Here is a 27814-nt window from a genome sequence, read left to right as displayed (position 1 = left end):
CAGGACTAAACCAGAACAAAACCAGGACTAAACCAGGACTAAACCAGGACTAAACCAGGACTAAACCAGGACAAAACCAGGATTAAACCAGGACTAAACCAGGACTAAACCAGGACTAAAGCAGGACTAAACCAGGACTAAACCAGGTCCAAACCAGGACTAAACCAGGACTAAAGCAGGTCTAAACCAGGACTAAAGCAGGACTAAACCAGGTCCAAACCAGGACTAAACCAGGTCCAAACCAGGACTAAACCAGGTCTAAACCAGAACAAAACCAGGACTAAAGCAGGACTAAAGCAGGACTAAACCAGGACTAAACCAGGACTAAACCAGAACAAAACCAGGACTAAACCAGGTCTAAACCAGAACAAAACCAGGACTAAACCAGGACTAAACCAGGACTAAACCAGGACTAAACCAGGACTAAACCAGGACTAAACCAGGACTAAACCAGAACAAAACCAGGACTAAACCAGGACTAAACCAGCCCTAAACCAGGACTAAAGCAGGACTAAACCAGGACTAAACCAGGTCCAAACCAGGACTAAACCAGGACTAAACCAGGACTAAACCAGGACTAAACCAGGACTAAACCAGGACTAAACCAGCCCTAAACCAGGACTAAAGCAGGACTAAACCAGGACTAAACCAGGTCCAAACCAGGACTAAACCAGGACTAAACCAGGACTAAACCAGGACTAAACCAGAACAAAATCAGGACTAAACCAGGACTAAACCAGGACTAAACCAGGACTAAACCAGGACTAAACTAGGACTAAAGAAGGACTAAACCAGGACTAAACCAGGACTAAACCAGCCCTAAACCAGGACTAAAGCAGGACTAAACCAGGACTAAACCAGGTCCAAACCAGGACTAAACCAGGACTAAACCAGGACTAAACCAGGACTAAACCAGGACTAAACCAGGACTAAACCAGCCCTAAACCAGGACTAAAGCAGGACTAAACCAGGACTAAACCAGGTCCAAACCAGGACTAAACCAGGACTAAACCAGGACTAAACCAGGACTAAACCAGGACTAAACCAGGACTAAACCAGCCCTAAACCAGGACTAAAGCAGGACTAAACCAGGACTAAACCAGGTCCAAACCAGGACTAAACCAGGACTAAACCAGGACTAAACCAGGACTAAACCAGGACTAAACCAGGACTAAACCAGCCCTAAACCAGGACTAAAGCAGGACTAAACCAGGACTAAACCAGGTCCAAACCAGGACTAAACCAGGACTAAACCAGGACTAAACCAGGACTAAACCAGAACAAAATCAGGACTAAACCAGGACTAAACCAGGACTAAACCAGGACTAAACCAGGACTAAACTAGGACTAAAGAAGGACTAAACCAGGACTAAACCAGGACTAAACCAGCCCTAAACCAGGACTAAACCAGGACTAAACCAGGACTAAACCAGGACTAAACCAGAACAAAACCAGGACTAAAGCAGGACTAAACCAGGTCCAAACCAGGACTAAACCAGGACTAAACCAGGACTAAACCAGGACTAAACCAGAACAAAACCAGGACTAAACCAGGACTAAACCAGGACTAAACCAGGACTAAACCAGGACTAAACTAGGACTAAACCAGGACTAAACCAGAACAAAACCAGGACTAAACCAGGACTAAACCAGGACTAAACCAGGACTAAACCAGGATTAAACCAGGACTAAACCAGGACTAAACCAGGACTAAAGCAGGACTAAACCAGGACTAAACCAGGTCCAAACCAGGACTAAACCAGGACTAAAGCAGGTCTAAACCAGGACTAAAGCAGGACTAAACCAGGTCCAAACCAGGACTAAACCAGGTCCAAACCAGGACTAAACCAGGACTAAACCAGGACTAAACCAGAACAAAACCAGGACTAAACCAGGACTAAACCAGGACTAAACCAGGACTAAACCAGGTCTAAACCAGAACAAAACCAGGACTAAACCAGGACTAAACCAGGTCCAAACCAGGACTAAACCAGGACTAAACCAGGACTAAACCAGGACTAAACCAGAACAAAACCAGGACTAAACCAGGACTAAACCAGGACTAAACCAGGACTAAACCAGGACTAAACCAGGTCTAAACCAGAACAAAACCAGGACTAAACCAGGACTAAACCAGGTCCAAACCAGGACTAAACCAGGACTAAACCAGGACTAAACCAGGACTAAACCAGAACAAAACCAGGACTAAACCAGGACTAAACCAGGACTAAACTAGGACTAAACCAGGACTAAACCAGAACAAAACCAGGACTAAACCAGGACTAAACCAGGACTAAACCAGGACAAAACCAGGACTAAACCAGGACTAAACCAGGACTAAACCAGGACTAAACCAGCCCTAAACCAGGACTAAAGCAGGACTAAACCAGGACTAAACCAGGTCCAAACCAGGACTAAACCAGGACTAAACCAGGAATAAACCAGGACTAAACCAGAACAAAATCAGGACTAAACCAGGACTAAACCAGAACAAAATCAGGACTAAACTAGGACTAAACCAGGACTAAACCAGAACAAAACCAGGACTAAACCAGGACTAAACCAGGACTAAACCAGGACTAAACCAGGACAAAACCAGGACTAAACCAGGACTAAACCAGGATTAAACCAGGACTAAACCAGGACTAAACCAGGACTAAAGCAGGACTAAACCAGGACTAAACCAGGTCCAAACCAGGACTAAACCAGGACTAAAGCAGGACTAAACCAGGTCCAAACCAGGACTAAAGCAGGACTAAACCAGGTCCAAACCAGGACTAAACCAGGTCCAAACCAGGACTAAACCAGGACTAAACCAGGACTAAACCAGGACTAAACCAGAACAAAACCAGGACTAAACCAGGACTAAACCAGGACTAAACCAGGACTAAACCAGGACTAAACCAGGTCTAAACCAGAAAAAAACCAGGACTAAACCAGGACTAAACCAGGACTAAACCAGGACTAAACCAGGACTAAACCAGGACTAAACCGGAACAAAACCAGGACTAAACCAGGACTAAACCAGAACAAAACCAGGACTAAAGCAGGACTAAACCAGGTCCAAACCAGGACTAAACCAGGACTAAACCAGGACTAAACCAGGACTAAACCAGGATTAAACCAGGACTAAACCAGGACTAAACCAGGACTAAAGCAGGACTAAACCAGGACTAAACCAGGTCCAAACCAGGACTAAACCAGGACTAAAGCAGGTCTAAACCAGGACTAAAGCAGGACTAAACCAGGTCCAAACCAGGACTAAACCAGGTCCAAACCAGGACTAAACCAGGACTAAACCAGGACTAAACCAGGACTAAACCAGGACTAAACCAGAACAAAACCAGGACTAAACCAGGACTAAACCAGGACTAAACAAGGACTAAACCAGGACTAAACCAGGTCTAAACCAGAACAAAACCAGGACTAAACCAGGACTAAACCAGGTCCAAACCAGGACTAAACCAGGACTAAACCAGAACAAAACCAGGACTAAACCAGGACTAAACCAGGACTAAACCAGGACTAAACCAGGACTAAACCAGGTCTAAACCAGAACAAAACCAGGACTAAACCAGGACTAAACCAGGTCCAAACCAGGACTAAACCAGGACTAAACCAGGACTAAACCAGAACAAAACCAGAACAAAACCAGGACTAAACCAGGACTAAACTAGGACTAAACCAGGACTAAACCAGAACAAAACCAGGACTAAACCAGGACTAAACCAGGACTAAACCAGCCCTAAACCAGGACTAAAGCAGGACTAAACCAGGACTAAACCAGGTCCAAACCAGAACAAAACCAGAACAAAACCAGGACTAAAGCAGGACTAAACCAGGTCCAAACCAGGACTAAACCAGGTCTAAACCAGGAATAAACCAGTACTAAACCAGGTCTAAACCAGGACTAAACCAGAACAAAACCAGGACTAAACCAGGACTAAACCAGGTCCAAACCAGGACTAAACCAGGACTAAAGCAGGTCTAAACCAGGACTAAAGCAGGACTAAACCAGGTCCAAACCAGGACTAAACCAGGTCCAAACCAGGCCTAAACCAGGACTAAACCAGGACTAAACCAGGACTAAACCAGGTCCAAACCAGGACTAAACCAGGACTAAACCAGGACTAAACCAGGTCTAAACCAGAACAAAACTAGGACTAAACCAGGACTAAACCAGGTCCAAACCAGGACTAAACCAGGACTAAACCAGGACTAAACCAGGACTAAACCAGAACAAAACCAGGACTAAACCAGGACTAAACCAGGACTAAACCAGGACTAAACTAGGACTAAACCAGGACTAAACCAGAACAAAACCAGGACTAAACCAGGACTAAACCAGGACTAAACCAGGACTAAACCAGGACTAAACCAGGATTAAACCAGGACTAAACCAGGACTAAACCAGGACTAAACCAGCCCTAAACCAGGACTAAAGCAGGACTAAAGCAGGACTAAACCAGGTCCAAACCAGGACTAAACCAGGTCTAAACCAGAACAAAACCAGGACTAAACCAGGACTAAACCAGGACTAAACCAGGACTAAACCAGGACTAAACCAGGACTAAACCAGGACAAAACCAGGATTAAACCAGGATTAAACCAGGACTAAACCAGGACTAAACCAGGACTAAACCAGGACTAAACCAGCCCTAAAACAGGACTAAAGCAGGACTAAACCAGGACTAAACCAGGTCCAAACCAGGACTAAACCAGGACTAAAGCAGGTCTAAACCAGGACTAAACCAGGACTAAAGCAGGACTAAACCAGGACTAAAGCAGGACTAAACCAGGACTAAACCAGGTCCAAACCAGGACTAAACCAGGACTAAAGCAGGTCTAAACCAGGACTAAAGCAGGACTAAACTAGGTCCAAACCAGGACTAAACCAGGTCCAAACCAGGACTAAACCAGGACTAAACCAGGACTAAACCAGAACAAAACCAGGACTAAACCAGGACTAAACCAGGACTAAACCAGGACTAAACCAGGACTAAACCAGAACAAAACCAGGACTAAACCAGGACTAAACCAGGACTAAACCAGAACAAAACCAGGACTAAACCAGGACTAAACCAGGACTAAACCAGGACAAAACCAGGACTAAACCAGAACAAAACCAGGACTAAACCAGGACTAAACCAGGACTAAACCAGGACTAAACCAGGACTAAACCAGGACTAAACCAGGACTAAACCAGAACAAAAGCAGGTCCAAACCAGGACTAAACCAGGACTAAACCAGGACAAAACCAGGACTAAACCAGGACTAAACCAGGACTAAACCAGCCCTAAACCAGGACTAAAGCAGGACTAAACCAGGACTAAACCAGGTCCAAACCAGGACTAAACCAGGACTAAAGCAGGTCTAAACCAGGACTAAAGCAGGTCTAAAGCAGGACTAAACCAGGACTAAACCAGGACTAAAGCAGGACTAAACCAGGACTAAAGCAGGACTAAACCAGGACTAAACCAGGTCCAAACCAGGACTAAACCAGGTCCAAACCAGGACTAAACCAGGTCTAAAGCAGGACAAAACCAGGACTAAACCAGGACTAAACCAGGACTAAACCAGAACAAAACCAGGACTAAACCAGGACTAAACCAGGACTAAACCAGGACAAAACCAGGACTAAACCAGGACTAAAGCAGGACTAAACCAGGAATAAACCAGGTCCAAACCAGGACTAAACCAGGACTAAAGCAGGACTAAACCAGGACTAAACCAGGACTAAATCAGGACTAAACCAGGTCCAAACCAGGACTAAACCAGGACTAAAGCAGGACTAAACCAGGAATAAACCAGGTCCAAACCAGGACTAAACCAGGTCCAAACCAGGACTAAACCAGGACTAAAGCAGGACTAAACCAGGAATAAACCAGGTCCAAACCAGGACTAAACCAGGACTAAACCAGGACTAAACCAGGTCTAAACCAGGACTAAAGCAGGACTAAAGCAGGACTAAACCAGGACTAAACCAGGTCTAAAGCAGGACAAAAAAGCAGGTCCAAACCAGGACTAAACCAGGACTAAAGCAGGTCTAAACCAGGACTAAAGCAGGACTAAACCAGGTCCAAACCAGGACTAAACCAGGACTAAACCAGGACTAAACCAGAACAAAACCAGAACTAAACCAGGACTAAACCAGGACTAAACCAGGACTAAACCAGAACAAAACCAGGACTAAACCAGGACTAAACCAGGACTAAACCAGGACAAAACCAGGACTAAACCAGGACTAAACCAGGACAAAACCAGGACTAAACCAGGACTAAACCAGGATTAAACCAGGACTAAACCAGGACTAAACCAGGACTAAAGCAGGACTAAACCAGGACTAAACCAGGTCCAAACCAGGACTAAACCAGGACTAAAGCAGGACTAAACCAGGTCCAAACCAGGACTAAAGCAGGACTAAACCAGGTCCAAACCAGGACTAAACCAGGTCCAAACCAGGACTAAACCAGGACTAAACCAGGACTAAACCAGGACTAAACCAGAACAAAACCAGGACTAAACCAGGACTAAACCAGGACTAAACCAGGACTAAACCAGGACTAAACCAGGTCTAAACCAGAACAAAACCAGGACTAAACCAGGACTAAACCAGGACTAAACCAGGACTAAACCAGGACTAAACCAGGACTAAACCGGAACAAAACCAGGACTAAACCAGGACTAAACCAGAACAAAACCAGGACTAAAGCAGGACTAAACCAGGTCCAAACCAGGACTAAACCAGGACTAAACCAGGACTAAACCAGGACTAAACCAGGATTAAACCAGGACTAAACCAGGACTAAACCAGGACTAAAGCAGGACTAAACCAGGACTAAACCAGGTCCAAACCAGGACTAAACCAGGACTAAAGCAGGTCTAAACCAGGACTAAAGCAGGACTAAACCAGGTCCAAACCAGGACTAAACCAGGTCCAAACCAGGACTAAACCAGGACTAAACCAGGACTAAACCAGGACTAAACCAGGACTAAACCAGAACAAAACCAGGACTAAACCAGGACTAAACCAGGACTAAACAAGGACTAAACCAGGACTAAACCAGGTCTAAACCAGAACAAAACCAGGACTAAACCAGGACTAAACCAGGTCCAAACCAGGACTAAACCAGGACTAAACCAGAACAAAACCAGGACTAAACCAGGACTAAACCAGGACTAAACCAGGACTAAACCAGGACTAAACCAGGTCTAAACCAGAACAAAACCAGGACTAAACCAGGACTAAACCAGGTCCAAACCAGGACTAAACCAGGACTAAACCAGGACTAAACCAGAACAAAACCAGAACAAAACCAGGACTAAACCAGGACTAAACTAGGACTAAACCAGGACTAAACCAGAACAAAACCAGGACTAAACCAGGACTAAACCAGGACTAAACCAGCCCTAAACCAGGACTAAAGCAGGACTAAACCAGGACTAAACCAGGTCCAAACCAGAACAAAACCAGAACAAAACCAGGACTAAAGCAGGACTAAACCAGGTCCAAACCAGGACTAAACCAGGTCTAAACCAGGAATAAACCAGTACTAAACCAGGTCTAAACCAGGACTAAACCAGAACAAAACCAGGACTAAACCAGGACTAAACCAGGTCCAAACCAGGACTAAACCAGGACTAAAGCAGGTCTAAACCAGGACTAAAGCAGGACTAAACCAGGTCCAAACCAGGACTAAACCAGGTCCAAACCAGGCCTAAACCAGGACTAAACCAGGACTAAACCAGGACTAAACCAGGTCCAAACCAGGACTAAACCAGGACTAAACCAGGACTAAACCAGGTCTAAACCAGAACAAAACTAGGACTAAACCAGGACTAAACCAGGTCCAAACCAGGACTAAACCAGGACTAAACCAGGACTAAACCAGGACTAAACCAGAACAAAACCAGGACTAAACCAGAACAAAACCAGGACTAAACCAGGACTAAACCAGGACTAAACCAGGACTAAACCAGGACTAAACCAGGATTAAACCAGGACTAAACCAGGACTAAACCAGGACTAAACCAGCCCTAAACCAGGACTAAAGCAGGACTAAAGCAGGACTAAACCAGGTCCAAACCAGGACTAAACCAGGTCTAAACCAGAACAAAACCAGGACTAAACCAGGACTAAACCAGGACTAAACCAGGACTAAACCAGGACTAAACCAGGACAAAACCAGGATTAAACCAGGATTAAACCAGGACTAAACCAGGACTAAACCAGGACTAAACCAGGACTAAACCAGCCCTAAAACAGGACTAAAGCAGGACTAAACCAGGACTAAACCAGGTCCAAACCAGGACTAAACCAGGACTAAAGCAGGTCTAAACCAGGACTAAAGCAGGACTAAACTAGGTCCAAACCAGGACTAAACCAGGTCCAAACCAGGACTAAACCAGGACTAAACCAGGACTAAACCAGAACAAAACCAGGACTAAACCAGGACTAAACCAGGACTAAACCAGGACTAAACCAGGACTAAACCAGAACAAAACCAGGACTAAACCAGGACTAAACCAGGACTAAACCAGAACAAAACCAGGACTAAACCAGGACTAAACCAGGACTAAACCAGGACAAAACCAGGACTAAACCAGAACAAAACCAGGACTAAACCAGGACTAAACCAGGACTAAACCAGGACTAAACCAGGACTAAACCAGGACTAAACCAGGACTAAACCAGAACAAAAGCAGGTCCAAACCAGGACTAAACCAGGACTAAACCAGGACAAAACCAGGACTAAACCAGGACTAAACCAGGACTAAACCAGCCCTAAACCAGGACTAAAGCAGGACTAAACCAGGACTAAACCAGGTCCAAACCAGGACTAAACCAGGACTAAAGCAGGTCTAAACCAGGACTAAAGCAGGTCTAAAGCAGGACTAAACCAGGACTAAACCAGGACTAAAGCAGGACTAAACCAGGACTAAAGCAGGACTAAACCAGGACTAAACCAGGTCCAAACCAGGACTAAACCAGGTCCAAACCAGGACTAAACCAGGTCTAAAGCAGGACAAAACCAGGACTAAACCAGGACTAAACCAGGACTAAACCAGAACAAAACCAGGACTAAACCAGGACTAAACCAGGACTAAACCAGGACAAAACCAGGACTAAACCAGGACTAAAGCAGGACTAAACCAGGAATAAACCAGGTCCAAACCAGGACTAAACCAGGACTAAAGCAGGACTAAACCAGGACTAAACCAGGACTAAATCAGGACTAAACCAGGTCCAAACCAGGACTAAACCAGGACTAAAGCAGGACTAAACCAGGAATAAACCAGGTCCAAACCAGGACTAAACCAGGTCCAAACCAGGACTAAACCAGGACTAAAGCAGGACTAAACCAGGAATAAACCAGGTCCAAACCAGGACTAAACCAGGACTAAACCAGGACTAAACCAGGTCTAAACCAGGACTAAAGCAGGACTAAAGCAGGACTAAACCAGGACTAAACCAGGTCTAAAGCAGGACAAAAAAGCAGGTCCAAACCAGGACTAAACCAGGACTAAAGCAGGTCTAAACCAGGACTAAAGCAGGACTAAACCAGGTCCAAACCAGGACTAAACCAGGACTAAACCAGGACTAAACCAGAACAAAACCAGAACTAAACCAGGACTAAACCAGGACTAAACCAGGACTAAACCAGAACAAAACCAGGACTAAACCAGGACTAAACCAGGACTAAACCAGGACAAAACCAGGACTAAACCAGGACTAAACCAGGACTAAACCAGGACAAAACCAGGACTAAACCAGGACTAAACCAGGACTAAACCAGGACAAAACCAGGACTAAACCAGGACTAAACCAGGACTAAACCAGCCCTAAACCAGGACTAAAGCAGGACTAAACCAGGACTAAAGCAGGACTAAACCAGGACTAAACCAGGTCCAAACCAGGACTAAACCAGGACTAAAGCAGGTCTAAACCAGGACTAAAGCAGGACTAAACCAGGACTAAAGCGGGACTAAACCAGGTCCAAACCAGGACTAAACCAGGTTTAAAGCAGGACTAAACCAGGACTAAACCAGGACTAAACCAGGTCCAAACCAGGACTAAACCAGGACTAAAGCAGGTCTAAACCAGGACTAAAGCAGGACTAAACCAGGACTAAAGCAGGACTAAACCAGGTCCAAACCAGGACTAAACCAGGTCCAAACCAGGACTAAACCAGGTCTAAAGCAGGTCTAAAGCAGGACTAAACCAGGACTAAACCAGGACTAAAGCAGGACTAAACCAGGACTAAACCAGGACTAAACCAGGACTAAACCAGGACAAAACCAGGACTAAACCAGGACTAAACCAGGACTAAACCAGGACTAAACCAGAACAAAACCAGGACTAAACCAGGACTAAACCAGGACTAAACCAGGACAAAACCAGGACTAAACCAGGACTAAACCAGGACTAAACCAGGACAAAACCAGGACTAAACCAGGACTAAACCAGGACTAAAGCAGGACTAAACCAGGAATAAACCAGGTCCAAACCAGGACTAAACCAGGTCCAAACCAGGACTAAACCAGGACAAAACCAGGACTAAACCAGGACTAAACCAGGACTAAACCAGCCCTAAACCAGGACTAAAGCAGGACTAAACCAGGACTAAAGCAGGACTAAACCAGGACTAAACCAGGACTAAATCAGGACTAAACCAGGTCCAAACCAGGACTAAACCAGGACAAAACCAGGACTAAACCAGGACTAAACCAGGACTAAACCAGCCCTAAACCAGGACTAAAGCAGGACTAAACCAGGAATAAACCAGGTCCAAACCAGGACTAAACCAGGACAAAACCAGGACTAAACCAGGACTAAACCAGGACTAAACCAGCCCTAAACCAGGACTAAAGCAGGACTAAACCAGGACTAAAGCAGGACTAAAGCAGGACTAAACCAGGACTAAACCAGGTCTAAAGCAGGACTAAAGCAGGACTAAAGCAGGACTAAACCAGGACTAAAGCAGGACTTAAGCAGGACTAAAGCAGGACTAAACCAGGACTAAAGCAGGACTAAAGCAGGACTAAAGCAGGACTAAAGCAGGACTAAAGCAGAACTAAAGCAGGACTAATGTTGGTTGGTACTGAGCGCTTGCAGTTATTTGAAGAGACTCTGATTGAAACAAAGCCAATCACAAACTCTGCAATTACACACATCCCATAATACTGAACCCATGTTGGGTCATTAGGATTGCCATGGCAACCACAACTCACATGCAGTCCTGGTTTAGTCCTGGTTTGGACCTGGTTTAGTCCTGGTTTAGTCCTGGTTTAGTCCTGCTTTAGTCCTGGTTTAGACCTGGTTTAGACCTGCTTTAGACCTGGTTTAGACCTGGTTTAGACCTGGTTTAGACCTGGTTTAGTTCTGGTTTAGACCTGGTTTAGTCCTGGTTTAGACCTGGTTTAGTCCTGGTTTAGTCCTGGTTTAGACCTGCTTTAGACCTGGTTTAGTCCTGGTTTAGTCCTGGTTTAGACCTGGTTTAGACCTGGTTTAGTTCTGGTTTAGACCTGGTTTAGTCCTGGTTTAGACCTGGTTTAGACCTGCTTTAGACCTGGTTTAGTCCTGGTTTAGACCTGGTTTAGACCTGGTTTAGACCTGGTTTAGTCCTGGTTTAGACCTGGTTTAGACCTGGTTTAGACCTGGTTTAGTCCTGGTTTAGACCTGGTTTAGACCTGGTTTAGACCTGGTTTAGTCCTGGTTTAGACCTGGTTTAGACCTGGTTTAGACCTGGTTTGGACCTGGTTTAGACCTGGTTTGGACCTGGTTTAGACCTGCTTTAGTTGAATATAGTTTTTCTGGGACAAAGGTGCAACAGGAAACAGGAGAATGACAGGAAGCGGAACAATTTACTGCCAGAGACAGGACCATCGAGCTACAGGTGAAACTAAAGGTGGAGCTACAGGTGAAACTAAAGGTGGAGCTACAGGTGAAACTAAAGGTGAAACTAAAGGTGAAACTAAAGATGAACTAAAGGTGAAACTAAAGATGGACAAAAGGTGAAACTAAGTATAATAACAAATAAATGTGTACAAATTTGACCGGCCTCCTGCTCTGTGAGGACACCGGACACCGTGTCTCTGTGAGGACATCGTGTCTCTGTGAGGACACCGTGTCTCTGTGAGGACACCGTGTCTCTTTGAGGACACCGTGTCTCTGTGAGGACACCGTGTCTCTGTGAGGACATCTGCACGTGTCTCTGTGAGGACACCGTGTCTCTGTGAGGACACCGTGTCTCTGTGAGGACATCTGCACGTGTCTCTGTGAGGACACCGTGTCTCTGTGAGGACACCGTGTCTCTGTGAGGACACCGTGTCTCTGTGAGGACATCTGCACGTGTCTCTGTGAGGACACCGTGTCTCTGTGAGGACACCGTGTCTCTGTGAGGACACCGTGTCTCTGTGAGGACATCGTGTCTCTGTGAGGACACTGTGTCTCTGTGAGGACACCGTGTCTCTGTGAGGACACCGTGTCTCTGTGAGGACATCTGCACGTGTCTCTGTGAGGACATCTGCATTTTGAGGGACAAAAGAAGAGACTGAGCTTTGTGTCCGTTTTTGTTTCATGTGGAAAGTAATGACAAATAAAGCAGGACATAAGCCACGTTTGGACCGGCCCCTAAATTTGATCTACATCCTCCTGATCCATTTATGTTTGTGTGAGGGGCGTGGCTAAAGCTAGTGAGTGTGAGGGGCGTGGCTAAAGCTAGTGAGTGTGAGGGGCGTGGCTAAAGCTAGTGTCTCTGAGGGGCGTGGCTAAAGCTAGTGTCTCTGAGGGACGTGGCTAAAGCTAGTGTGTGTAGTAGTAGTAGTGAAAGTACCTGGTAGTAGTAGTAGTAGTAGTAGTAGTAGTAGTAGTAGTAAGTAGTAGTAGTAGTAGTGAAAGTACCTGGTAGTAGTAGTAGTAGTAGTAGTAGTAGTAGTAGTAGTAGTAGTAGTAGTAGTAGTGAAAGTACCTGGTAGTAGTAGTAGTAGTAGTAGTAGTAGTAGTAGTAGTAGTAGTAGTAGTAGTAGTAGTAGTGAAAGTACCTGGTAGTAGTAGTAGTAGTAGTAGTAGTAGTAGTAGTAGTAGTAGTAGTAGTAGTAGTAGTAGTAGTAGTAGTAGTAGTAGTGAAAGTACCTGGTAGTAGTAATAGTAGTAGTAGTGAAAGTACCTGGTAGTAGTAGGAGTAGTAGTGAAAGTACCTGGTAGTAGTAGTAGTAGTAGTAGTGAAAGTACCTGGTAGTAGTAGTAGTAGTAGTGAAAGTACCTGGTAGTAGTAATAGTAGTAGTAGTAGTAGTAGTAGTAGTAGTAGTAGTGAAAGTACCTGGTAGTAGTACGAGTAGTAGTGAAAGTACCTGGTAGTAGTAGTAGTAGTAGTAGTGAAAGTACCTGGTAGTAGTAGTAGTAGTAGTGAAAGTACCTGGTAGTAGTAGTAGTAGTAGTGAAAGTACCTGGTAGTAGTAGTAGTAGTAGTGAAGGTACCTGGTAGTAGTAATAGTAGTAGTAGTAGTAGTAGTAGTAGTAGTAGTAGTGAAAGTACCTGGTAGTAGTAGTAGTGAAAGTACCTGGTAGTAGTAATAGTAGTAGTAGTGAAAGTACCTGGTAGTAGTAGGAGTAGTAGTGAAAGTACCTGGTAGTAGTAGTAGTAGTAGTAGTAGTAGTAGTAGTAGTAGTAGTAGTAGTAGTAGTAGTGAAAGTACCTGGTAGTAGTAGTGAAAGTACCTGGTAGTAGTAGTAGTAGTAGTGAAAGTACCTGGTAGTAGTAGTAGTAGTAGTGAAAGTACCTGGTAGTAGTAGTAGTAGTAGTGAAAGTACCTGGTAGTAGTAGTAGTAGTAGTGAAAGTACCTGGTAGTAGTAGGAGTAGTAGTGAAAGTACCTGGTAGTAGTAGTAGTAGTAGTGAAAGTACCTGGTAGTAGTAGTAGTAGTAGTAGTGAATGTACCTGGTAGTAGTAGTAGTAGTAGTGAATGTACCTGGTAGTAGTAGTAGTAGTAGTGAATGTACCTGGTAGTAGTAGTAGTAGTAGTGAATGTACCTGGTAGTAGTAGTAGTAGTAGTGAATGTACCTGGTAGTAGTTTGGCCAGAAGGTGGAGACGGCGAGTTCCAGTTGTTTCCAGGAGTGAAAGGCGGGTCCAGACGAGTTGAAGACTGGGAGCCCCACAGGGCTGGAGTTTTCTGAGGAACAAACATTTTGATGTTTTTATTTTGACACAGTTTTATTTTTATAAACTACATTGTGTTTTTATTTTACTTTTTTAAAATGTGTCTTAACATTGTAAAGCACTTTGAATTGTGCTCTGACAAACACAGATCACTGCAGGCCCCACACTGCAGGCCCCACACTGCAGGCCCCACACTGCAGGCCCCACACTGCAGATCCCACACTGCAGGCCCCACACTGCAGGTCCCTCACACTGCAGGCCCCACACTGCAGGTCCCTCACACTGCAGGTCCAACACTGCAGGCCCCACACTGCAGGTCCCTCACACTGCAGGTCCAACACTGCAGGCCCCACACTGCAGGTCCCTCACACTGCAGGTCCCACACTGCAGGCCCCACACTGCAGCCCCCACACTGCAGGCCCCACACTGCAGGCCCCACACTGCAGGTCCCTCACACTTAAGGCCCCACACTGCAGGCCCCACACTGCAGGTCCCACACTGCAGCTGATGACTCTGACTAATATTGAATTCTTCAGTTCACTTGTGTCTGTTCCTTGCGCTTCCTTCTTCTTCTCTCACTTCCTGTCGGGGGCGGGACAGTGGGTGGAGCCTCTGCAGGTGTGTTTACCTGTGACGTAGACAGTGGGTGGAGCCTCTGCAGGTGTGTTTACCTGTGACGTAGACAGTGGGTGGAGCCTCTGCAGGTGTGTTTACCTGTGACGTAGACAGTGGGTGGAGCCTCTGCAGGTGTGTTTACCTGTGACGTAGACAGTGGGTGGAGCCTCTGCAGGTGTGTTTACCTGTGACGTAGACAGTGGGTGGAGCCTCTGCAGGTGTGTTTACCTGTGACGTAGACAGTGGGTGGAGCCTCTGCAGGTGTGTTTACCTGTGACGTAGACAGTGGGTGGAGCCTCTGCAGGTGTGTTTACCTGTGACGTAGACAGTGGGTGGAGCCTCTGCAGGTGTGTTTACCTGTGACGTAGACAGTGGGTGGAGCCTCTGCAGGTGTGTTTACCTGTGACGTAGACAGTGGGTGGAGCCTCTGCAGGTGTGTTTACCTGTGACGTAGACAGTGGGTGGAGCCTCTGCAGGTGTGTTTACCTGTGACGTAGACAGTGGGTGGAGCCTCTGCAGGTGTGTTTACCTGTGACGTAGACAGTGGGTGGAGCCTCTGCAGGTGTGTTTACCTGTGACGTAGACAGTGGGTGGAGCCTCTGCAGGTGTGTTTACCTGTGACGTAGACAGTGGGTGGAGCCTCTGCAGGTGTGTTTACCTGTGACGTAGACAGTGGGTGGAGCCTCTGCAGGTGTGTTTACCTGTGACGTAGACAGTGGGTGGAGCCTCTGCAGGTGTGTTTACCTGTGACGTAGACGTTCATGGTGCTGGTGCTGTAGTAGTTGAAGCTGATGCAGTGAGTGTCGTTCTCCTTCAGAACAGGAAACAGAACCTGAGCTCGCTGACCAATCAGACGACCTGACGTGTTGGCCACTAGGAAGGGGGTGGAGCCTGTGCAGGACACAGAAAGTACATGTGAGAAATAATCCCAAGAAACGAGTAAAGAAGGAAAAGAGAAGAAGGAAAAGAGAAGAAGGAAAAGAGAAGAAGGAAAAGAGAAGAAGGAAAAGAGAAGAAGGAAAAGAGAAGAAGGAAAAGAGAAGAAGGAAAAGAGAAGAAGGTTACGCTGCGGGAACTAAACCACTAAAGCTTCATTGGAAAATAAAAACTAACAAGGCTAACAAGCCCCAAGGGCCCGCCCCCTACCACTACGCCGAGCGCTGTCCCCTATCTGTACTCTCCAGGCCCCTCCCTGTTCGAAGGAGAAGACATGACTTTACAACAGGTGGCCCTTATGTTGCGTCAAACGCAGCGTGACATGGTCAATGAGAGATGAGGGCGGGACGAGGAGGCGGAGCTAGATGTTTCTGCTTTAGTCCTGGTTTAGACCTGGTTTAGACCTGGTTTAGTCCTGGTTTAGTCCTGCTTTAGTCCTGGTTTAGTCCTGGTTTAGACCTGGTTTAGTCCTGGTTTAGTCCTGCTTTAGTCCTGGTTTAGTCCTGGTTTAGACCTGGTTTAGACCTGGTTTAGTCCTGGTTTAGTCCTGCTTTAGTCCTGGTTTAGTCCTGGTTTAGACCTGGTTTAGTCCTGGTTTAGTCCTGCTTTAGTCCTGGTTTAGTCCTGGTTTAGACCTGGTTTAGACCTGGTTTAGTCCTGGTTTAGTCCTGCTTTAGTCCTGGTTTAGTCCTGGTTTAGACCTGGTTTAGTCCTGGTTTAGTCCTGCTTTAGTCCTGGTTTAGTCCTGGTTTAGTCCTGGTTTAGACCTGGTTTAGACCTGGTTTAGTCCTGGTTTAGTCCTGCTTTAGTCCTGGTTTAGTCCTGGTTTAGACCTGGTTTAGTCCTGGTTTAGTCCTGGTTTAGTCCTGGTTTAGTCCTACTTTAGTCCTGCTTTAGTCCTGCTTTAGTCCTGGTTTAGTCCTGGTTTAGTCCTGGTTTAGTCCTGCTTTAGTCCTGCTTTAGTCCTGGTTTAGTCCTGCTTTAGTCCTGGTTTAGTCCTGGTTTAGTCCTGGTTTAGTCCTGCTTTAGACCTGCTTTAGTGCTGCTTTAGACCTGGTTTAGTCCTGGTTTGTTTTTAATTACTACATAATTTATTTTCTCTTTGACCTTTATTTGGCTCAAATCTCGAGAGACTCAGAATCTCACACAAACAGAAACACAAGACTAGACCCAGTTTCAGTCCTGTTTCAGACCCTGCTTTAGTCCAGTTTCAGTCCTGTTTCAGACCCTGCTTTAGTCCAGTTTCAGTCCTGTTTCAGACCCTGCTTTAGTCCAGTTTCAGTCCTGTTTCAGACCCTGCTTTAGTCCAGTTTCAGTCCTGTTTCAGACCCTGCTTTAGTCCAGTTTCAGTCCTGTTTCAGACCCTGCTTTAGTCCAGTTTCAGTCCTGTTTCAGACCCTGCTTTAGTCCAGTTTCAGTCCTGTTTCAGACCCTGCTTTAGTCCAGTTTCAGTCCTGTTTCAGACCCTGCTTTAGTCCAGTTTCAGTCCTGTTTCAGACCCTGCTTTAGTCCAGTTTCAGTCCTGTTTCAGACCCTGCTTTAGTCCAGTTTCAGTCCTGTTTCAGACCCTGCTTTAGTCCAGTTTCAGTCCTGTTTCAGACCCTGCTTTAGTCCAGTTTCAGTCCTGTTTCAGACCCTGCTTTAGTCCAGTTTCAGTCCTGTTTCAGACCCTGCTTTAGTCCAGTTTCAGTCCTGTTTCAGACCCTGCTTTAGTCCAGTTTCAGTCCTGTTTCAGACCCTGCTTTAGTCCAGTTTCAGTCCTGTTTCAGACCCTGCTTTAGTCCAGTTTCAGTCCTGTTTCAGACCCTGCTTTAGTCCAGTTTCAGTCCTGTTTCAGACCCTGCTTTAGTCCAGTTTCAGTCCTGTTTCAGACCCTGCTTTAGTCCAGTTTCAGTCCTGTTTCAGACCCTGCTTTAGTCCAGTTTCAGTCCTGTTTCAGACCCTGCTTTAGTCCAGTTTCAGTCCTGTTTCAGACCCTGCTTTAGTCCAGTTTCAGTCCTGTTTCAGACCCTGCTTTAGTCCAGTTTCAGTCCTGTTTCAGACCCTGCTTTAGTCCAGTTTCAGTCCTGTTTCAGACCCTGCTTTAGTCCAGTTTCAGTCCTGTTTCAGACCCTGCTTTAGTCCAGTTTCAGTCCTGTTTCAGACCCTGCTTTAGTCCAGTTTCAGTCCTGTTTCAGACCCTGCTTTAGTCCAGTTTCAGTCCTGTTTCAGACCCTGCTTTAGTCCAGTTTCAGTCCTGTTTCAGACCCTGCTTTAGTCCAGTTTCAGTCCTGTTTCAGACCCTGCTTTAGTCCAGTTTCAGTCCTGTTTCAGACCCTGCTTTAGTCCAGTTTCAGTCCTGTTTCAGACCCTGCTTTAGTCCAGTTTCAGTCCTGTTTCAGACCCTGCTTTAGTCCAGTTTCAGTCCTGTTTCAGACCCTGCTTTAGTCCAGTTTCAGTCCTGTTTCAGACCCTGCTTTAGTCCAGTTTCAGTCCTGTTTCAGACCCTGCTTTAGTCCAGTTTCAGTCCTGTTTCAGACCCTGCTTTAGTCCAGTTTCAGTCCTGTTTCAGACCCTGCTTTAGTCCAGTTTCAGTCCTGTTTCAGACCCTGCTTTAGTCCAGTTTCAGTCCTGTTTCAGACCCTGCTTTAGTCCAGTTTCAGTCCTGTTTCAGACCCTGCTTTAGTCCAGTTTCAGTCCTGTTTCAGACCCTGCTTTAGTCCAGTTTCAGTCCTGTTTCAGACCCTGCTTTAGTCCAGTTTCAGTCCTGTTTGGTGCAGTATTTTGAGTGCTCAGAGGACTCGGCCATGGTCACGCTGATAAACTCGTTCCAATTAACAGAAGAATAACCTCAGTAAACAAACACACACACACACACACACACACACACACACACACACACACACATACACACACACACACAGACACACACACACACACACACACACACACACACACACACACACACATACACACACACACACAGACACACACACACAGACACACAGACACACACACAGACACACACACAGACACACACACACAGACACACACACAGACACACACACACAGACACACACACACACACACAGACACACACACAGACACACACACACAGACACACAGACACACAGACACACACACACAGACACACACACACACACACACACACACACAGACACACACACAGACACACACACACACACACACACACACACAGACACACACACACACACACACACACAAAGGGCACAGTTCTGGGACTCTCTCTCTGTCGTGACTAACGTCCTGTGTTTGTGTTTGGACATGTCACAGTGAGACATCATCTGTGTTCGGACATGTCACAGTGAGACATCATCTGTGTTTGGACATGTCACAGTGAGACATCATCTGTGTTCGGACATGTCACAGTGAGACATCATCTGTGTTTGGACATGTCACAGTGAGACGTCATCTGTGTTTGGACATGTCACAGTGAGACATCATCTGTGTTTGGACATGTCACAGTGAGACATCATCTGTGTTCGGACATGTCACAGTGAGACATCATCTGTGTTCGGACATGTCACAGTGAGACATCATCTGTGTTTGGACATGTCACAGTGAGACATCATCTGTGTTTGGACATGTCACAGTGAGACATCATCTGTGTTTGGACATGTCACAGTGAGACATCATCTGTGTTCGGACATGTCACAGTGAGACATCATCTGCAGAGGGACATTGTTCTGTCCCATCAGCTGTAACTCCATCAAGTCTTTATGATCGTCTCATATCGAGCCAATGGTTCAAGTCCAGAGAGAACAACAGAGGGGACCAAGCACAGCCCTGTGGCACTCCTCCCTCCAGAGTCTGTCAAGTCCAGACTTATTCTTCCATCTGTGTTTAATTGTGTTTGTGTGTGTCTCACTGTGTGTAAAGATGGTCTTATGTCGTCTTGTGTGTGTCTCATTGTGTGTAAAGATGGTCTTATGTCGTCTTGTGTGTGTCTCACTGTGTGTAAAGATGGTCTTATGTCGTCTTGTGTGTGTCTCATTGTGTGTAAAGATGGTCTTATGTCGTCTTGTGTGTGTCTCACTGTGTGTAAAGATGGTCTTATGTCGTCTTGTGTGTGTCTCATTGTGTGTAAAGATGGTCTTATGTCGTCTTGTGTGTGTCTCATTGTGTGTAAAGATGGTCTTATGTCGTCTTGTGTGTGTCTCATTGTGTGTAAAGATGGTCTTATGTCCTCTTGTGTGTGTCTCACTGTGTGTAAAGATGGTCTTATGTCGTCTTGTGTGTGTCTCATTGTGTGTAAAGATGGTCTTATGTCGTCTTGTGTGTGTCTCACTGTGTGTAAAGATGGTCTTATGTCGTCTTGTGTGTGTCTCATTGTGTGTAAAGATGGTCTTATGTCCTCTTGTGTGTGTCTCATTGTGTGTAAAGATGGTCTTATGTCGTCTTGTGTGTGTCTCATTGTGTGTAAAGATGGTCTTATGTCGTCTTGTGTGTGTCTCATTGTGTGTAAAGATGGTCTTATGTCGTCTTGTGTGTGTCTCATTGTGTGTAAAGATGGTCTTATGTCGTCTTGTGTGTGTCTCATTGTGTGTAAAGATGGTCTTATGTCGTCTTGTGTGTGTCTCATTGTGTGTAAAGATGGTCTTATGTCCTCTTGTGTGTGTCTCATTGTGTGTAAAGATGGTCTTATGTCGTCTTGTGTGTGTCTCACTGTGTGTAAAGATGGTCTTATGTCCTCTTGTGTGTGTCTCATTGTGTGTAAAGATGGTCTTATGTCGTCTTGTGTGTGTCTCACTGTGTGTAAAGATGGTCTTATGTCCTCTTGTGTGTGTCTCATTGTGTGTAAAGATGGTCTTATGTCGTCTTGTGTGTGTCTCATTGTGTGTAAAGATGGTCTTATGTCCTCTTGTGTGTGTCTCATTGTGTGTAAAGATGGTCTTATGTCGTCTTGTGTGTGTCATTGTGTGTAAAGATGGTCTTATGTCGTCTTGTGTGTGTCTCATTGTGTGTAAAGATGGTCTTATGTCGTCTTGTGTGTGTCTCATTGTGTGTAAAGATGGTCTTATGTCGTCTTGTGTGTGTCTCATTGTGTGTAAAGATGGTCTTATGTCGTCTTGTGTGTGTCTCATTGTGTGTAAAGATGGTCTTATGTCGTCTTGTGTGTGTCTCATTGTGTGCAAAGATGGTCTTATGTCCTCTTGTGTCTTTGTGGTTCTTCTCTTTCACTGGTTCATGTTCATAGTTCATGGTTCATGGTTCATGTTCATAGTTCATGTTCATGGTTCATGTTCACTGGTTCATGTTCATGGTTCATGTTCACTGGTTCATGTTCATAGTTCATGTTCATGGTTCATGTTCATAGTTCATGTTCATGGTTCATGGTTCATGGTTCATGTTCATGGTTCATGGTTCATGGTTCATGGTTCATGTTCATGGTTCATAGTTCATGGTTCATGGTTCATAGTTCATGGTTCATGTTCATAGTTCATGGTTCATGGTTCATGTTCATGGTTCATGGTTCATGGTTCATGTTCATGGTTCATGGTTCATGTTCATGGTTCATGTTCATGGTTCTTCTCTTTCACTGGTTCATGTTCATGGTTCATGTTCATGGTTCATGGTTCTTCTCTTTCACTGGTTCATGTTCACTGGTTCATGTTCATGGTTCATGTTCATGGTTCATGTTCATGGTTCATGGTTCATGTTCATGTTCATGGTTCATGTTCATAGTTCATGTTCACTGGTTCATGTTCACTGGTTCATGTTCACTGGTTCATGTTCATGTTCACTGGTTCATGTTCATAGTTCATGTTCACTGGTTCATGTTCATGGTTCAAGGTTCACGTTCATAGTTCATGTTCACTGGTTCATGTTCATAGTTCATGTTCACTGGTTCATGTTCATGTTCACTGGTTCATGTTCACTGGTTCATGTTCATAGTTCATGTTCACTGGTTCATGTTCATAGTTCATGTTCATAGTTCATGTTCATGGTTCATGTTCATAGTTCATGTTCACTGGTTCATGTTCATAGTTCATGTTCATAGTTCATGTTCACTGGTTCATGTTCACTGGTTCATGTTCATAGTTCATGTTCACTGGTTCATGTTCATAGTTCATGTTCACTGGTTCATGTTCACTGGTTCATGTTCACTGGTTCATGTTCATAGTTCATGTTCACTGGTTCATGTTCATGTTCACTGGTTCATGTTCACTGGTTCATGTTCATAGTTCATGTTCATAGTTCATGTTCATGGTTCATGTTCATAGTTCATGTTCACTGGTTCATGTTCATAGTTCATGTTCATGGTTCATGTTCATAGTTCATGTTCACTGGTTCATGTTCATAGTTCATGTTCATGGTTCATGTTCATAGTTCATGTTCACTGGTTCATGTTCATGGTTCATGTTCACTGGTTCATGTTCATAGTTCATGTTCATAGTTCATGTTCACTGGTTCATGTTCATGGTTCATGTTCACTGGTTCATGTTCATAGTTCATGTTCATGGTTCATGTTCATAGTTCATGTTCACTGGTTCATGTTCATGGTTCAAGGTTCATGTTCATGGTTCTTCTCTTTCATTGGTTCTCTCCTTCCTCTCACCTGTTCTAATCTCCTGCTGCAGCTGCACAAACACAAACACAAACCCATTGCATCCTGGGACTTTATCTCTCTGCACTGATGCATTCTGGGAGGTTATCGCAGAGTCCAGACCTGGTCCAGACCTGAGCCTGTTTTTAGACTCTTTTAGTCCTGTTATAGTCCAGGCTAAATATCACACGCTTTAGAATCAAACCACCCAATAAATCTGTGTCAGACTAAGAGTTCAACCACAGGTCAGACCTGCTTTAGTCCTGCTTTAGTCCTGGTTTAGTCCTGGTTTAGTCCTGGTTTAGTCCTGGTTTAGACCTGGTTTAGTTCTGGTTTAGTCCTGGTTTAGTCCTGCTTTAGTCCTGGTTTAGTCCTGGTTTAGTCCTGGTTTAGTCCTGGTTTAGTCCTGGTTTAGACCTGGTTTAGTTCTGGTTTAGTCCTGGTTTAGTCCTGCTTTAGTCCTGGTTTAGTCCTGGTTTAGTCCTGCTTTAGTCCTGGTTTAGTCCTGCTTTAGTCCTGGTTTAGTCCTGCTTTAGTCCTGGTTTAGTCCTGGTTTAGTCCTGCTTTAGTCCTGGTTTAGTCCTGCTTTAGTCCTGGTTTAGTCCTGCTTTAGTCCTGCTTTAGACCTGGTTTAGTCCTGCTTTAGTCCTGCTTTAGTCCTGCTTTAGTCCTGGTTTAGTCCTGGTTTAGTCCTGCTTTAGTCCTGGTTTAGTCCTGGTTTAGTCCTGCTTTAGTCCTGGTTTAGTCCTGCTTTAGTCCTGCTTTAGACCTGGTTTAGTCCTGCTTTAGTCCTGCTTTAGTCCTGCTTTAGTCCTGGTTTAGTCCTGGTTTAGTCCTGGTTTAGTCCTGCTTTAGACCTGGTTTAGTCCTGCTTTAGTCCTGCTTTAGTCCTGGTTTAGTCCTGGTTTAGTCCTGGTTTAGTCCTGGTTTAGACCTGCTTTAGTCCTGCTTTAGTCCTGCTTTAGTCCTGGTTTAGTCCTGGTTTAGTCCTGGTTTAGTCCTGGTTTAGACCTGCTTTAGACCTGCTTTAGTCCTGGTTTAGTCCTGGTTTAGTCCTGGTTTAGTCCTGGTTTAGTCCTGGTTTAGACCTGCTTTAGTCCTGCTTTAGTCCTGCTTTAGTCCTGCTTTAGACCTGCTTAAGTCCTGATTTAGTCCTGGTTTAGTCCTGCTTTAGACCTGCTTTAGTCCTGCTTTAGACCTGCTTTAGACCTGCTTTAGTCTTGCTTTAGACCTGCTTTAGTCCTGCTTTAGTCCTGCTTTAGTCCCGCTTTAGACTTGCTTTAGTCCTGCTTTAGTCCTGCTTTAGTCCTGCTTTAGTCCTGCTTTAGTCCTGCTTTAGTCCCTCTTTAGACCTGCTTTAGTCCTGCTTTAGACCTGCTTTAGACCTGCTTTAGTCCTGCTTTAGTCCTGGTTTAGTCCTGCTTTAGTCCTGCTTTAGTCCTGCTTTAGTCCTGCTTTAGTCCTGGTTTAGTCCTGCTTTAGTCCTGCTTTAGTCCTGCTTTAGTCCTGCTTTAGTCCTGCTTTAGACCTGCTTTAGTCCTGCTTTAGTCCTGCTTTAGTCCTGCTTTAGTCCTGCTTTAGACCTGCTTTAGACCTGCTTTAAACCTGCTTTAGTCCTGGTTTAGTCCTGCTTTAGTCCTGCTTTAGTCCTGCTTTAGTCCTGCTTTAGTCCTGGTTTAGTCCTGCTTTAGTCCTGCTTTAGTCCTGCTTTAGTCCTGCTTTAGTCCTGCTTTAGACCTGCTTTAGTCCTGCTTTAGTCCTGCTTTAGTCCTGCTTTAGACCTGCTTTAGTCCTGCTTTAGTCCTGCTTTAGTCCTGCTTTAGACCTGCTTTAGTCCTGCTTTAGACCTGTTTTAGTCCTGGTTTAGTCCTGGTTTAGTCCTGCTTTAGTCTTGCTTTAGACCTGCTTTAGTCCTGGTTTAGTCCTGCTTTAGTCCTGCTTTAGACCTGCTTTAGACCTGCTTTAGACCTGCTTTAGACCTGCTTTAGTCCTGCTTTAGTCTTGCTTTAGTCCTGCTTTAGTCCTGCTTTAGACCTGCTTTAGTCCTGCTTTAGTCCTGGTTTAGTCCTGGTTTAGTCCTGCTTTAGTCCTGCTTTAGACCTGCTTTAGTCCTGCTTTAGTCCTGGTTTAGTCCTGGTTTAGTCCTGCTTTAGACCTGCTTTAGTCCTGCTTTAGTCCTGCTTTAGACCTGCTTTAGACCTGCTTTAGTCCTGCTTTAGTCCTGCTTTAGTCCTGCTTTAGTCCTGCTTTAGTCCTGCTTTAGACCTGGTTTAGTCCTGCTTTAGTCCTGCTTTAGTCCTGCTTTAGTCCTGCTTTAGTCCTGCTTTAGTCCTGGTTTAGTCCTGCTTTAGTCCTGCTTTAGTCCTGGTTTAGTCCTGCTTTAGACCTGCTTTAGTCCTGCTTTAGACCTGCTTTAGTCCTGCTTTAGACCTGTTTTAGTCCTGGTTTAGTCCTGCTTTAGACCTGCTTTAGTCCTGGTTTAGACCTGGTTTAGTCCTGGTTTAGTCCTGCTTTAGTCCTGCTTTAGTCCTGCTTTAGTCCTGCTTTAGTCCTGCTTTAGTCCTGGTTTAGTCCTGCTTTAGTCCTGCTTTAGTCCTGCTTTAGTCCTGCTTTAGTCCTGGTTTAGTCCTGGTTTAGTCCTGTTTTAGTCCTGCTTTAGTCCTGGTTTAGTCCTGCTTTAGTCCTGCTTTAGTCCTGGTTTAGACCTGCTTTAGACCTGGTTTAGTCCTGTTTTAGTCCTGCTTTAGTCCTGGTTTAGTCCTGTTTTAGTCCAGCTTTAGTCCTGGTTTAGTCCTGATTTAGTCCTGTTTTAGTCCTGCTTTAGTCCTGGTTTAGTCCTGTTTTAGTCCTGCTTTAGTCCTGGTTTAGTCCTGTTTTAGTCCTGCTTTAGTCCTGGTTTAGACCTGCTTTAGACCTGCTTTAGTCCTGGTTTAGTCCTGTTTTAGTCCTGCTTTAGTCCTGGTTTAGTCCTGTTTTAGTCCTGCTTTAGTCCTGCTTTAGTCCTGCTTTAGACCTGGTTTAGTCCTGGTTTAGTCCTGTTTTAGTCCTGCTTTAGTCCTGGTTTAGTCCTGTTTTAGTCCTGCTTTAGTCCTGGTTTAGTCCTGTTTTAGTCCAGCTTTAGTCCTGGTTTAGTCCTGATTTAGTCCTGTTTTAGTCCTGCTTTAATCCTGGTTTAGTCCTGTTTTAGTCCTGCTTTAGTCCTGGTTTAGTCCTGTTTTAGTCCTGCTTTAGTCCTGTTTTAGTCCTGCTTTAGTCCTGCTTTAGTCCTGGTTTAGTCCTGTTTTAGTCCAGCTTTAGTCCTGGTTTATTCCTGGTTTAGTCCTGTTTTAGTCCTGCTTTAGTCCTGGTTTAGTCCTGTTTTAGTCCTGCTTTAGACCTGGTTTAGTCCTGGTTTAGTCCTGTTTTAGTCCTGTTTTAGTCCTGCTTTAGTCCTGGTTTAGACCTGGTTTAGTCCTGGTTTAGTCCTGGTTTAGTCCTGTTTTAGTCCTGTTTTAGTCCTGCTTTAGTCCTGTTTTAGTCCTGTTTTAGTCCTGGTTTAGTCCTGTTTTAGTCCTGCTTTAGTCCTGGTTTAGTCCTGTTTTAGTCCTGCTTTAGTCCTGCTTTAGTCCTGGTTTAGTCCTGTTTTTGTCCAGCTTTAGTCCTGGTTTAGTCCTGGTTTAGACCTGGTTTAGTCCTGGTTTAGTCCTGCTTTAGTCCTGGTTTAGTCCTGTTTTAGACCTGGTTTAGACCTGGTTTAGTCCTGTTTTAGTCCTGTTTTAGTCCTGCTTTAGTCCTGGTTTAGACCTGGTTTAGTCCTGGTTTAGTCCTGTTTTAGTCCTGTTTTAGTCCTGCTTTAGACCTGGTTTAGTCCTGGTTTAGTCCTGTTTTAGTCCTGCTTTAGTCCTGGTTTAGTCCTGTTTTAGTCCAGCTTTAGTCCTGGTTTAGTCCTGTTTTAGTCCTGCTTTAGTCCTGGTTTAGTCCTGTTTTAGTCCTGCTTTAGACCTGGTTTAGTCCTGGTTTAGTCCTGTTTTAGTCCTGCTTTAGTCCTGGTTTAGTCCTGTTTTAGTCCTGCTTTAGTCCTGGTTTAGTCCTGTTTTAGTCCAGCTTTAGTCCTGGTTTAGTCCTGATTTAGTCCTGTTTTAGTCCTGCTTTAGTCCTGGTTTAGTCCTGGTTTAGTCCTGGTTTAGTCCTGGTTTAGTCCTGTTTTAGTCCTGCTTTAGTCCTGGTTTAGTCCTGTTTTAGTCCTGCTTTAGTCCTGCTTTAGTCCTGGTTTAGTCCTGTTTTAGTCCATCTTTAGTCCTGGTTTAGTCCTGGTTTAGTCCTGTTTTAGTCCTGCTTTAGTCCTGGTTTAGTCCTGTTTTAGTCCAGCTTTAGTCCTGGTTTAGTCCTGATTTAGTCCTGTTTTAGTCCTGCTTTAGTCCTGGTTTAGTCCTGTTTTAGTCCTGCTTTAGACCTGGTTTAGTCCTGGTTTAGTCCTGTTTTAGTCCTGTTTTAGTCCTGCTTTAGTCCTGTTTTAGTCCTGCTTTAGACCTGGTTTAGTCCTGGTTTAGTCCTGTTTTAGTCCTGTTTTAGTCCTGCTTTAGTCCTGTTTTAGTCCTGTTTTAGTCCTGTTTTAGTCCTGCTTCAGTCCTGGTTTAGTCCTGTTTTAGTCCTGCTTTAGTCCTGCTTTAGTCCTGGTTTAGTCCTGTTTTAGTCCAGCTTTAGTCCTGGTTTAGTCCTGGTTTAGTCCTGTTTTAGTCCTGCTTTAGTCCTGGTTTAGTCCTGTTTTAGTCCTGCTTTAGACCTGGTTTAGACCTGGTTTAGTCCTGTTTTAGTCCTGTTTTAGTCCTGCTTTAGTCCTGGTTTAGTCCTGTTTTAGTCCTGCTTTAGACCTGGTTTAGACCTGCTTTAGTCCTGCTTTAGACCTGGTTTAGTCCTGGTTTAGTCCTGTTTTAGTCCTGTTTTAGTCCTGCTTTAGACCTGGTTTAGTCCTGGTTTAGTCCTGTTTTAGTCCTGCTTTAGTCCTGGTTTAGTCCTGTTTTAGTCATGGTTTAGTCCTGGTTTAGTCCTGGTTTAGTCCTGGTTTAGTCCTGCTTTAGTCCTGGTTTAGTCCTGTTTTAGTCATGGTTTAGTCCTGGTTTAGTCCTGGTTTAGTCCTGGTTTAGTCCTGTTTTAGTCATGGTTTAGTCCTGGTTTAGTCCTGCTTTAGTCCTGGTTTAGTCCTGTTTTAGTCATGGTTTAGACCTGGTTTAGACCTGGATTAGTCCTTTTTTAGTCATGGTTTAGTCCTGGTTTAGTCCTGGTTTAGTCCTGTTTTAGTCCAGCTTTAGTCCTGGTTTAGTCCTGATTTAGTCCTGTTTTAGTCCTGCTTTAGTCCTGGTTTAGTCCTGTTTTAGTCCTGCTTTAGTCCTGGTTTAGTCCTGTTTTAGTCCTGCTTTAGTCCTGGTTTAGACCTGCTTTAGACCTGCTTTAGTCCTGGTTTAGTCCTGTTTTAGTCCTGCTTTAGTCCTGGTTTAGTCCTGTTTTAGTCCTGCTTTAGTCCTGCTTTAGTCCTGCTTTAGACCTGGTTTAGTCC

At 45.0% G+C, this 27814-nt stretch overlaps 1 protein-coding gene across 1 annotated transcript in view; it reads right to left on the bottom strand.

Moving 5' to 3' along the window:
* The window catches only part of LOC140364908 (receptor-type tyrosine-protein phosphatase mu-like), a 282228-nt gene that overhangs the window by 218481 nt on the left and 35933 nt on the right, over positions 1-27814 (bottom strand). Inside the window, exons 3-4 of the mRNA XM_072451289.1 lie at positions 15522-15668; positions 14066-14175 (exon numbers count right to left, since the gene is read on the bottom strand). Of these exons, the coding sequence (XP_072307390.1) occupies positions 14066-14175; positions 15522-15668 (257 nt within the window). The remainder of the gene's footprint in view (positions 1-14065; positions 14176-15521; positions 15669-27814) is intronic.

Source organism: Eucyclogobius newberryi, unplaced genomic scaffold, assembly GCF_026437365.1.
Source record: "Eucyclogobius newberryi isolate DKJ021-1_F unplaced genomic scaffold, fEucNew1.0.hap1 SCAF_18, whole genome shotgun sequence".
Lineage (NCBI taxonomy): Eukaryota > Metazoa > Chordata > Actinopteri > Gobiiformes > Gobiidae > Eucyclogobius > Eucyclogobius newberryi.
The sequence above is the reverse complement of the archived record's forward strand: the minus strand, read 5'-3'. Positions and strand labels throughout refer to the sequence as shown.